Source organism: Boleophthalmus pectinirostris, unplaced genomic scaffold (genome assembly GCF_026225935.1).
Source record: "Boleophthalmus pectinirostris isolate CB_2022bp ecotype Guang Dong unplaced genomic scaffold, ASM2622593v1 HiC_scaffold_4, whole genome shotgun sequence".
In the NCBI taxonomy this organism is placed as follows: Eukaryota; Metazoa; Chordata; class Actinopteri; order Gobiiformes; family Gobiidae; genus Boleophthalmus; species Boleophthalmus pectinirostris.
The window spans coordinates 42805716-42818215 of NW_026571353.1; the positions used below are offsets into that span (position 1 = coordinate 42805716).

General features: G+C 49.6%; 1 protein-coding gene across 1 annotated transcript in view; it reads right to left on the reverse strand.

Annotated features, from left to right (window-relative positions):
- Nucleotides 1–6: 6 nt before the first annotated feature.
- The window catches only part of top3b (DNA topoisomerase III beta), a gene marked incomplete at its 3' end in the record, with an annotated part of 28131 nt that continues 15637 nt past the window's right edge, over nucleotides 7–12500 (reverse strand). Inside the window, exons 7-14 of the mRNA XM_055161780.1 lie at nucleotides 12270–12383; nucleotides 12084–12174; nucleotides 11827–11981; nucleotides 10878–10983; nucleotides 9750–9896; nucleotides 8489–8662; nucleotides 6048–6176; nucleotides 7–662 (exon numbers count right to left, since the gene is read on the reverse strand). Of these exons, the coding sequence (XP_055017755.1) occupies nucleotides 7–662; nucleotides 6048–6176; nucleotides 8489–8662; nucleotides 9750–9896; nucleotides 10878–10983; nucleotides 11827–11981; nucleotides 12084–12174; nucleotides 12270–12383 (1572 nt within the window). The remainder of the gene's footprint in view (nucleotides 663–6047; nucleotides 6177–8488; nucleotides 8663–9749; nucleotides 9897–10877; nucleotides 10984–11826; nucleotides 11982–12083; nucleotides 12175–12269; nucleotides 12384–12500) is intronic.

Here is a 12500-nt window from a genome sequence, read left to right on the forward strand (position 1 = left end):
TGTGTGTTGTGTGTGTTTTGTGTGTTGTATGTATTTTGTGTGTGTTGTATGTATTTTGTGTGTGTGTTGTGTGTGTTTTGTGTATTTTGTGTGTGTTTTGTGTGTTGTGTTGTATGTATTTAGTGTGTGTTTTGTGTATTTTGTGTGTGTTTTGTGTGTTGTATGTATTTTGTGTGTGTTTGTGTGTTGTGTTGTATGTATTTTGTGTGTGTTTGTGTGTATTTTGTGTGTATTTGTGTGTATTTTGTGTGTATTTTGTGTGTTTTGTGTGTGTGTTGTGTGTTTTGTGTGTTGTATGTATTTTGTGTGTGTTGTGTGTGTTTTGTGTATTTTGTGTGTTGTGTGTGTGTTTTGTGTATTTTGTGTGTTGTGTGTGTGTTTTGTGTATTTTGTGTATGTTGTGTGTGTTTTGTGTGTATTTTGTGTGTATTTTGTGTGTGTTGTGTGTGTGTTGTGTGTTTTGTGTGTGTGTTGTGTGTGTTGTGTGTGTGTTTTGTGCGTTTTTAACTCACTGTTGATGGAGTCGACAAAATAGTGAAACTTCCTCTTGAAAATGTCCAGAGCGTGAGAGAGAACCTGAGAGAAGTCGGCCTGTCCCAGAGCGATGAGAGACAACTGCTTCTCCACAGCGCTGCGAATCCACGGGAGCACCAACTCTGCATCTGAACGCACAACAACACACACAACACACACACATGAACACACAGCACAATACACAACACACTCACACACACGAACACACAACACACACACACACACACACATGAACACAACACAACACACATGAACACACACACACACAACACACACAACATGAACACACACACACACACACACAATACACAACACACACACACTCACACACACACACACACACACATGAACACACACACACACAACACACACAACATACAACCACACACAGACACATGAACACACAACACACACACATGAACACACAACACACACACACACAATACACAACACACACACACTCACACACAACACACACACATGAACACACACACACACACACATGAACACACACACACACACACACACACACACACACACATACACACATGAACACACAACACGAACACACATGAACACACACACACACACACACACACACACATGAACACACACACACACAACACACACACATGAACACACAAGACACACACACACACACACACACACACACACACACACACAGAACACACACACACACACACATGAACACACACACACACACACACATGAACACACACACACACACACACACACACACACACATACAACACACACACAGAACACACACAACACACACACACACACACACACACACACACACATGAACACACACACACACACACACACACACACACACACACACACACACACACACACACACACACACACACACATGACACACACACACACACACACACACACATGAACACACACACACACACACAACACACACATGAACACACACACACACACACACACATGAACACACAACACACACACACACACACACACACATGAACACACACACACACACACACACACACTGAACACACAAGAACACACACACACACACACACATGACACACACACACACAACACACACACACACACAGAACACACACACACACACACACACACACACACAACACACACACATAAACACACAACACAATACACAACACACTCACACACAACACACACACACGAACACACAACACAACACACACACATGAACACACAACACAACACACACACACGAACGCACACACACAACACACAACACACACACATGAACACACAACACAATACACAACACACAACACACACATGAACGCACAACACAACACACATGAACACACAACACACACAAACACACAACACACACACACATGAACACACAACACAACACACATGAACACACAACACACACACATGAACGCACAATACACACACATGAACACACAACACAACACACATGAACACACAACACACACAACATACAACCACACACAGACACATGAACACACAACACACACACATTAACATACAACACACACATGAACACACAACACACACACATGAACACACAACACACACACATGAACACACAACACAACACACACACACACGAAACGCACACAACACAACACACACACATGAACACACAACACAATACACAACACACGAACACACACGAACACACAACACACACACACGAACACACACAACACACACACATGAACACACAACACAACACACACACACACACGAACGCACACACACAACACACACACGAACACACAACACAATACACAACACACAACACACACACACATGAACGCACAACACACACACATGAACACACACACACAACACACATGAACACACACACAACACACACAACATACAACCACACACAGACACATGAACACACAACACACACACATGAATATACAACACACACATGAACACACAACACAACACACACACGAACGCACACACACAACACACACAACACACACACATGAACACACAACACAATACACAACACACACACTCACACACACACACACACGAACACACACACATGAACGCACAACACACACACATGAACACACACAACACACACACACACACACATGAACACACAACACACACACACACATACATGTTTTTGTCACCTTGTGGGACCACCTGACTAGATCGTGCCTTGTGGGGACCACCCTTTCTGAAGGTTCTAGAGCAGCCAAAAAAAATCAGGCACTGCCCCCTAGAGTTCCTAAACAATAATATCACCTCAAAATCCCAATTCTCCATAAAAAACTAACTTGACCAGACTGAGCACCCACTTGTGGGAACTTTTCAGGTCTTTAGGTACTTGTGAGATCCAAACATGCCCACTTTCTGGTTTTTGTATACTTGTAGACCGAAACATACACACTCTCAGGTTTTTAGGTAGTTGCAGGCCACAGCATGCACACAGCAATTAAAACAATGTAAATACCGTATTTTCTGGACAAAAAGCTGCTACTTTTTCCCTAGATTTTGAACCATGAGGCTTAAATAAAGGTGCGGCTATTCTGTGGATTTTTCTTCCACCGCTAGGGGCGCTCTAACCGAAATTAGAATAAAAAATAAGATAGACGAAAAATCTATGCAAAGAAGAATACGGTACTTTTTCTTCAGCAGATAGAACACGCACGAGAAATTACCAACTGGTAATTATTTTAAAATCCTCGCCCCTTCATCATGGAAATGGCACGAAGAAGTTCGTATGATGCACGTTTTAAGCTGAAGGCCATCGATCTTGCTATCCAGGAAGGAAACCGCGCTGCTGCACGCAAGCTTAGCATCAATGAATCTATGGTGAGACGATGGAGGCGTCAGCGTGAAGAGCTCATACAATGCCAAAAGTCAAAAAAGGCTTTCAGAGGACATAAAAGCAGGTGGCCTGAACTTGAAAATGTCCTGGAGGACTGGGTGAACACACAGAGAGCAGGTGGCCAAGGTGTATCCACTGTACAGATCCGACTGAAAGCCAAAACAATCGCCCGCGAAATGAATTTTGAAGATTTTAAAGCTGTCATGGTGTTTCCGAGTTATGAGACGTAAAAACCTGTCCATTAGGGCACGGACCACTCTCTGTCAGCAACTCCCTGCTGACTATCAGGAAAAAGTTGAAAATTTCCACAAATTCGTTGAAACAAAGATACAAGAAAACTCCATCAGACCAGACGACATCATAAATATGGATGAAGTACCTTTGACGTTTGATCTGCCTCTAACCAGGACTGTTAACAAGACAGGTGCATCATCCGTGTTGTTGAAAACAACAGGCCACGAGAGAACGCATGTCATGTTAACTTTGTGGGCTACTGTGAGTGTTACTGAATAATAGTAACAAAACAAAACAAACAAAAAACTAATTCACTCTGTCTCCACTTCTATATTTACTTTTCAACGTTTATGGCACTAGATTACGTTTATGGCACTACATATTTTAAAAGGTTGGGCAAAACGTGGAATGAAAAGAGTCTGTAAGCCACTGTCCCCGGTGTTGATGTGTTGTATATATCACGTGTTGTTACTTCCTGTGGGCGTGGTCAGCCTGATGGACCTGCAGGTCGCTCAGACTGACCACGCCTCCAGTGGCCCGGTGTTCTCTGGAGGAGGGTGTCCCAGGTGTGTGAAAGGAGAAACAGTCCGTCATCAAGTCCAAACGCTGGATCAGGGAGGACGGTGAAATCAGGAAACGAGGCACTGACAGCATTAACTTTGATGAGCGTTCCTCCTCCACACACCTGGGACTCCCTCCTCCAGAGAACACCGGGCGACAGGAGGCGTGGTCAGTGTGAGCGACCTGCAGGTCCTTCAGGCTGTGTGTGTTGTGTGTGTTGTGTTTGTGTGTGTTGTGTGTGTGTGTGTGTGTGTGTGTGTGTTTGTGTGTGTGTGTTTGTGTGTGTTTGTGTGTGTGTGTTGTGTGTGTTGTGTGTTTGTGTGTGTGTTGTGTGTGTTGTGTGTGTGTTGTGTTTGTGTGTGTGTTGTGTTGTGTGTGTGTTGTGTGTGTTTGTGTGTGTTGTGTGTGTGTTTGTGTGTGTTGTGTGTGTTTGTGTGTTGTGTGTTTGTGTGTGTTTGTGTGTGCTGTGTGTGTGTGGTTTGTGTGTGTTGTAGAGCCCGACCGATATGGATATTGTTGTGGCCGAATATGAAACCGATATAATGGGAGTTGGAGCTGCCGATACAGTCGCCGATATATTTAGTGATGTAAAAATTCACTGTAAATCTTGAATTGTATAAAAAACTTAGGTTTGGCTACTAAAGTAAGCTACCACTATTAGCCTTTAGCAGTAAATGCTGCGCACCGCGGTAATCAATTATATGCATAAATGTGGATCATTCACACGTCTATTCACAGCTCATTTACATATCAATACAGGTCCATTAACAAATATACGGCCAATACAGTCACTTTACAATAGACCAATAGAAAACAGCCTGTTTATGTGTGGGAGCTACAGCAGCTAATCGCTAACCTAAACTGGCTTCAAAGTCGATGTATTTCCAACACTCAGCCTCACACAGGTCCTCCTCACATCACAAATCTGCACTAATAAAAGTCCTTTTAATCCAGACTCAAGACGATTGTCCGTAAAAAGAATATAATCTCAGTGTTGCGCACATGGATCTGTGTCTGCGGGTGTAAACAAGAACACGTGAGTGACGCGACTCTGTGGTGTGTTCAGGGACAGTACGGACACACACACAGACAAATGACTCCGCAGATAAATACTGATGTGGAGCCACATATTAGGTCATTTATCTGTCGGTAAATCGGATTAAATGAACATAATGTAGAAAGGCTAAGATTTATAACGAGGTGTAACATGCCCACGTGAAATATCGGCCCATATCAGCAAGCATATCGGCCGATAGCCAATATGCCTCCAGGTGCCCATATCAGCCGATAATATCGGCCAACCGATATATCGGTCGGGCTCTAGTGTGTTGTGTTCTGTGTGTTGTGTTGTGTGTGTTGTGTGTGTGCGTTGTGTGTGTGCGTTGTGTGTGCGTGTTGTGTGTGTGTGTTGTGTGTGCGTGTTGTGTGTGCGTTGTGTGTTGTGTGTGCGTTGTGTTGTGTGTGTGCGTTGTGTTTGTGTGTGCGTTGTGTTTGTGTGTGTTTGTGTGTGTTGTGTGTGTGTGTGTGTGTGTGTGTGTGCGTTGTGTTGTGTGTGTGTTGTGTTGTGTGTGTGTGTGTGTGTGTGTGTTGTGTGTGTGTGTGCGTTGTGTGTGTGTGTGTTGTGTGTGTGTGTGTGTGTGTTGTGTGTGTGTGTGTTGTGTGTGTGTGTGTGTGTGTTGTGTGTGTGTGTGTGTGTGTGTGTTGTGTTTGTGTGTGTGTGTTGTGTGTGTGTGTGTGTTGTGTGTGTGTGTGTGTGCGTTGTGTGTGTGTGTGTGTGTGTGTGTGTGTGTGTTGTGTGTGTGTATGTGTGTGTATGGTGTGTGTGCGTCAGTACCTATGCGGTGGTACCCGTGCACCAGGACGATGCCCAGGTTTGTGGGTTTGAGGCGTCGTCCGTTCTCCACGGTCACGTAGTTCCTCTGGCAGATGTTGTTGATGTGAACGGGGATACTGGCGTCTGTACCTGCACAGGACACACACGGACGCTACACACATGTCTATGGTGGAATGTTCAGCGGTTACCGTGGAGACACGTGCACACACACACACACACACACACACACACACGTGTTCTACGATCATGTGAAAAGTGTTGAAAAAGTCCCACAGTGATTTAAAGGGACATGATACTGTGTGTCAGTGTGTGTTGGTCATGTGTCGTGTGTGTCAGTGTGTGTCGGTTGTGTGTCAGTGTGTGTCGGGTGTGTGTGTGTCGGTGTGTGTCGGGTGTGTGTCGGTGTGTGTCGGGTGTGTGTCGGTGTGTGTGTCGGTGTGTGTGTCGTGTGTGTCAGTGTGTGTGTGTGTCAGTGTGTGTCAGTGTGTGTCGGGTGTGTGTCGGGTGTGTGTCAGTGTGTGTCGGGTGTGTGTCGGGTGTGTGTCGGTGTGTGTGTGTGTGTCGGGTGTGTCGTGTGTGTGTGCGGTGTGTGTCGGGGTGTGTGTCGTGTGTGTCGGGTGTGTGTGTGTGTCGGGTGTGTGTCGGGTGTGTGTCGGGTGTGGTGTCAGTGTGTGTCAGTGTGTGTCAGTGTGTGTCGGGTGTGTGTGTGTCGGTGTGTGTGTCGTGGTGTGTGTCGGGTGTGTGTCGGGTGTGTCGTGTGTCGGGTGTGTGTGTGTGTCGTGTGTGTGTCGGTGTGTGTCGGGTGTGTGTGGGGGTGTGTGTCGGTGTGTGTCAGTGTGTGTCGGGTGTGTGTCGGGTGTGTCAGTGTGTGTCAGTGTGTGTCGGTGTGTGTCGGTGTGTGTCGGGTGTGTGTCGTGTGTGTCGGTGTGTCAGTGTGTGTCAGTGTGTGTCAGTGTGTGTCGGGTGTGTGTCGGTGTGTGTCGGGTGTGTGTCAGTGTGTGTCGGTGTGTGTCAGTGTGTGTCAGTGTGTGTCAGTGTGTGTGTGTGTCGGGTGTGTGTCGGGTGTGTGTGTGTGTCGGGTGTGTGTCAGTGTGTGTCGGTGTGTGTCGGTGTGTGTCGGTGTGTGTCGGGTGTCGGGTGTGTGTCAGTGTGTGTCAGTGTGTGTCAGTGTGTGTCGGGTGTGTGTGTGTCGGTGTGTGTCGGTGTGTCAAGTGTGTGTCAGTGTGTGTCGGTGTGTCGGTGTGTGTCGGGTGTGTGTCGGTGTGTGTGTGTGTCGGGTGTGTGTCGGGTGTGTGTCGAGTGTGTGTCGAGTGTGTGTCGGGTGTGTGTCGGTGTGTGTCGGTGTGTGTCAGTGTGTGTCGGGTGTGTGTCGGTGTGTGTCGGTGTGTGTCGGGTGTGTGTCGGGTGTGTGTGTGTCGAGTGTGTGTCGGTGTGGTGTCGGTGTGTGTGTCGGGTGTGTGTCAGTGTGTGTCAGTGTGTGTCGAGTGTGTGTCGAGTGTGTGTCGGGTGTGTGTCGGGTGTGTCGTGTGTGTGTGTCGGTGTGTGTGTCAGTGTGTGTCAGTGTGTGTGTCAGTGTGTGTGTCGGTGTGTGTCGGGTGTGTGTCGGGTGTGTCGAGTGTGTGTCGAGTGTGTGTCGAGTGTGTGTCGGTGTGTGTCGGGTGTGTGTCGGGTGTGTGTGTGTCAGTGTGTGTCAGTGTGTGTGTCAGGTGTGTGTCAGGTGTGTGTCGGTGTGTGTGTCGGGTGTGTCGGGTGTGTGTCGAGTGTGTGTGTCGGGTGTGTGTCGGGTGTGTGTCGGTGTGTTGTCGGTGTGTGTGTGTCGAGTGTGTGTCGGTGTGTGTCGTGTGTGTGTGTCGGGTGTGTGTCGGGTGTGTGTCAGTGTGTGTCAGTGTGGTGTCAGTGTGTGTCAGTGTGTCGTGGTGTGTCGAGTGTGGTGTCGGGTGTGTGTCGGGTGTGTGTCGGTGTGTCGGGTGTGTGTCAGTGTGTGTCAGTGTGTGTCAGTGTGTGTGTGTGTGTCGGGTGTGTCGGGTGTGTGTCGGTGTGTGTGTGTGTGTGTCGGTGTGTCGGGTGTGTGTGTCGGGTGTGTGTCGGGTGTGTGTCGGTGTGTGTGTCGGGTGTGTGTCGGTGTGTGTCGTGTGTGTCAGTGTGTGTCAGTGTGTGTCAGTGTGTGTCAGTGTGTGTGTGTGTGTGTCGGGTGTGTCGGGTGTGTGGGTGTGTGTCGGGTGTGTCGTGTGAGTGTCGAGTGTGTGTCGGGTGTGTGTCGGTGTGTGTCGGTGTGTGTCGGGTGTGTGTCAGTGTGTGTCAGTGTGTGTCGTGTGTGTCGGGTGTGTGTGTGTTGTGTGTGGTCGGGTGTGTGTCGGGTGTGTGTCGGTGTGTGTCGGTGTGTGTGTGTGTGTGTCGGTGTGTGTGTCGGGTGTGTGTCGGGTGTGTGTCGGGTGTGTTACCGATGCCGTGTTTCTCCATGAGTGTGATGAGTTCGGCCTCGGTCAGATAGTCCGGGGGGCAGGTTTGTTTCTCCACCAGTCGCACTTCGTCCACACTGAACACGTCTCCACGATCACAACTCGGCAACGCCTCCTCCAGAGGAATGCCCTGCCACGGCATCACCGACGTGAACCCTGAACACACAACACACACGTCAGACACACAACACACACACACACAACACACATGTCAAACACTAACAACAAACGTCAGACACACAACACACAACAAACACACACAACAACACACAAGTCAGACACACAATACACACACAACACACATGTCAAACACACACAACAAATGTCAGACACACAACACACACACACAACACACATGTCAAACACTAACAACAAGCGTCAGACACACAACACACAACAAACACACACACACACACACACACACACAACACACATGTCAAACACTAACAACAAACGTCAGACACACAACACACACACAACAAACACACACACAACAACACACAAGTCAGACACACAATACACACACAACACACATGTCAAACACACACAACAAACGTCAGACACACAACAAACACACACACACAACACACATTTCAGACACACAACACACACACAACACACACAACATACAACACACAACACAAACACACACAACACACACGTCAGACACACAACAGACACACGTCAGACACACAACAAACACGTCAGACACACAACACCACACAATACACACGTCAGACACACAACACACAACAAACACACAACACACACACACACACAACACACATGTCAAACACACACAACAAACATCAGACACACAACACATACATGTCAGACACACACAACACACACACACAAAACACTTTGGCAGATGACAAACCCTCAGGATTAATATTTGTGGATGTTTCACCAAGTGTAATTGAACACGTCACAAACTGGACGACATGAAAACGAGGCCGACATACAAACACACATTGTCCTTTTACTTTGCTCACTTCAGTTTTGTAACGTTAAACAAATATTTGTTTCCAAACCCCAAAGTATTAAGGAGGTCACATGACTTCTCCTCATCTGGTCCTGGTCTAGTACCTGGTCCTGGTCCTGGTCCTGGTCCTACCTAGTCCTAGTCCTAGTCCTAGTCCTAGTCCTGGTCCTGGTCCTAGTCCTGGTCCTAGTCCTGGTCCTAGTCCTGGTCCTAGTCCTGGTCCTAGTCCTGGTCCTGGTCCTGGTCCTGGTCCAGTACCTGGTGAGATCAGGGTTTTGCCGGTGCAGCTGAAGGTCTCAGGTCCGATGCTGAAGCAGATGGACGTCTGGAGGAACCTGCAGTCCTCACTCACCGACGAGATGAAGTGACGCGTGATGTAATCGAACAGACGCCAACCGTCAGAACCTGGAGAACATGATGAACACAAGACACGAGGAACAGACGCTATCACTGGTGACATGACTGACCTAACTCCACCTCGCTCGCCGCTCTTGTGTGTGTGTGATGTGTGTACATGTGTGTACGTGTGTGTGTGATGTGTGTGTGATGTGTGTACGTGTGTGTGTGTGTGTGTATAGTGTGTGTGTATGTGTGTGTGTGTACGTGTGTGTGTGTGTGTGTGAGGTGTGAGTACGTGTGTGTGTGATGTGTGTGTGTACGTGTGTGTGTGGTGTACGTGTGTGTGTGATGTGTGTGTGTGTGTGAGGTGTGTGTGTGTGTGATGTGTGTACGTGATGTGTGTACGATGTGTGTACGTGTGTGATGTGTGTACGTGTGTGTGTACGTGTGTGTGTGTACATGTGTGTGTCTGTGTGTGTGAGATGTGTGTACGTGTGTGATGTGTGTACGTGTGTGTGTACGTGTGTGTGTGTGTACATGTGTGTGTGTGTCTGTGTGTGTGAGATGTATGTATGTGTGTGTGTGTGTGATGTGTGTACATGTGTGTGTGTGATGTGTGTGTGAGGTGTGTGTACGTGTGAGTGAGTGTGTGTGTGTGTATGATGTGTGTGTGTACGTGTGTGTGTGTACGTGTGTGATGTGTGTGTGTGTGTGTGTGTGTGTGTGTGTGTGTGTGTGTACGTGTGTGTGTGTGTGTACGTGTGGTGTGTGTGTGTGATGTGTGTGTATGTACGTGTGTGTGTGTGTGTACGTGTGTGTGATGTGTGTGTGTGTGTGATGTTAGTGTGATGTGTGTGTGTGATGTGTGTGTACGTGTGTGTGTGTGGTGTGTGTGTGATGTGTGTGTATGTACGTGTGTGTGAGGTGTGTGTACGTGTGTGTGTGTGTGTGATGTGTGTGTATGTACGTGTGTGTGTGTGTGTGTACGTGTGTGTGAGGTGTGTGTGTGTGTGTGTGTGTGTGTGTGTGAGGTGTGTGTGTTCTGACCCAGCTCGGTCTCGCTCGCCGCTCTCATGGGGGTGATGGGGGGGTGGTCTCCGGCGTCGGTGCCTTTCCTCGGACGATTCAACCCCGACGCCAACAGAGCCCTCACCTGAAGTCACATGACACACACACACACACACAGGTGAGACACACACACACACACACACACACTCACACACAGGTGAGACACACACACACACACAGGTGAGACACACAAAAACACACTCACACACAGGTGAGACACACACAGGTGAGACACACACACACACACACACTCAGACACAGGTGAGAGACACACACACACACACACACACAGGTGAGACACACACACATCAGGGGTCCCTCTCCTGTCCATCCCGTCACCTTTAGTCCCTCATCTGTGGGACCACAGGTGACGACCACAGGTCCTCATAGCCCCACCCCTTACCCCGCCCATCACCTCGTAGCCCCGCCCCTCACCCCGCCCATCACCTCGTAGCCCCGCCCCTCACCTTGGCGCTCCCCCTGTAGCCCCGCCCCTCGGCGCTGCAGTGTAGCCCTGCCCCTCACGCAAGCGCACCCCCCGTAGCCCCGCCCATCACCTCGTAGCCCCACCCCTCACCTCGGCACTCCCCTGTAGCCCCACCCATCACCTCGTAGCCACGCTCCTCACCTCGGCGCTCCCCCCGTAGCCCCGCCCATCACCCTGTAGCCCCGCCCCTCACCTCGGCGCCCCCCCCCCGTAGCCAGGCCAAACACCTCGTAGCCCCGCCCCCACCTCGACACTCCCCTGTAGCCCCACCCCTCACCTCGGCGCTCCCCCCGTAGCCCCGCCCATCACCCCGTAGCCCCGCCCCTCACCTCGTAGCCCCGTCCCTCACCACGGCGCTCCCCCCGTAGCCCCGCCCATCTCCTCGTAGCCCCGCCCATCACCTCGTAGCCCCGCCCATCACCTCGTAGCCCCGCCCCTCACCTCGGCGCTCCACTGGGGCGTGTTGGCCTGCTGCTGCAGCGCCCCCTTCAGGTCGAAGTTGTCGGGGTAGTGTGTGGTCTCTGTGCGCGGGTAACTGATGTAACCCTGAGTGTAGAGACGCTCAGCCACCTGCATCGTGTGTTGAGGACCCAGACCTGGAACGGAACCAGAACCACCACCAGGACTCAGACAGGACTCAAACAGGACTCAAACAGGACCAGGACCAGGACCAGGACCAGGTCTAGATCAGGTCTTACCCAGGGCAGAGCTGGCAACTCGGAGCATCTCGACGGTGTTCAGAGCCTGAGGTCTCTGTTTGACCTTCTCCTTCTTACTCACCGACTCCACCTGCAGGACAAACATGGAACTGTCACGACCTGAGCTCACGGGACTCACAGGGGGACGGGGGCGGGGACAGGGGGCGGGGACAGGGGATGATGTACCTTGGCTTCTTTGGAGGTTTTGGCCAGATTGACAAACATATGTCCCACGTCTCGATCGAAAACACGAACTCTGCTCCAGTCCAGAGTCACGGGACTGTCCTTCCCCTTGAACACCTGACACACAACAAGACCCGCTTTAGTCCTGCTCTGGTCCTGCTCTAGACCCGCTTTAGTCCTGCTCCAGACCTGCTCCAGACCCAGTTTAGTCCTGCTCCGGTCCTGCTCTAGACC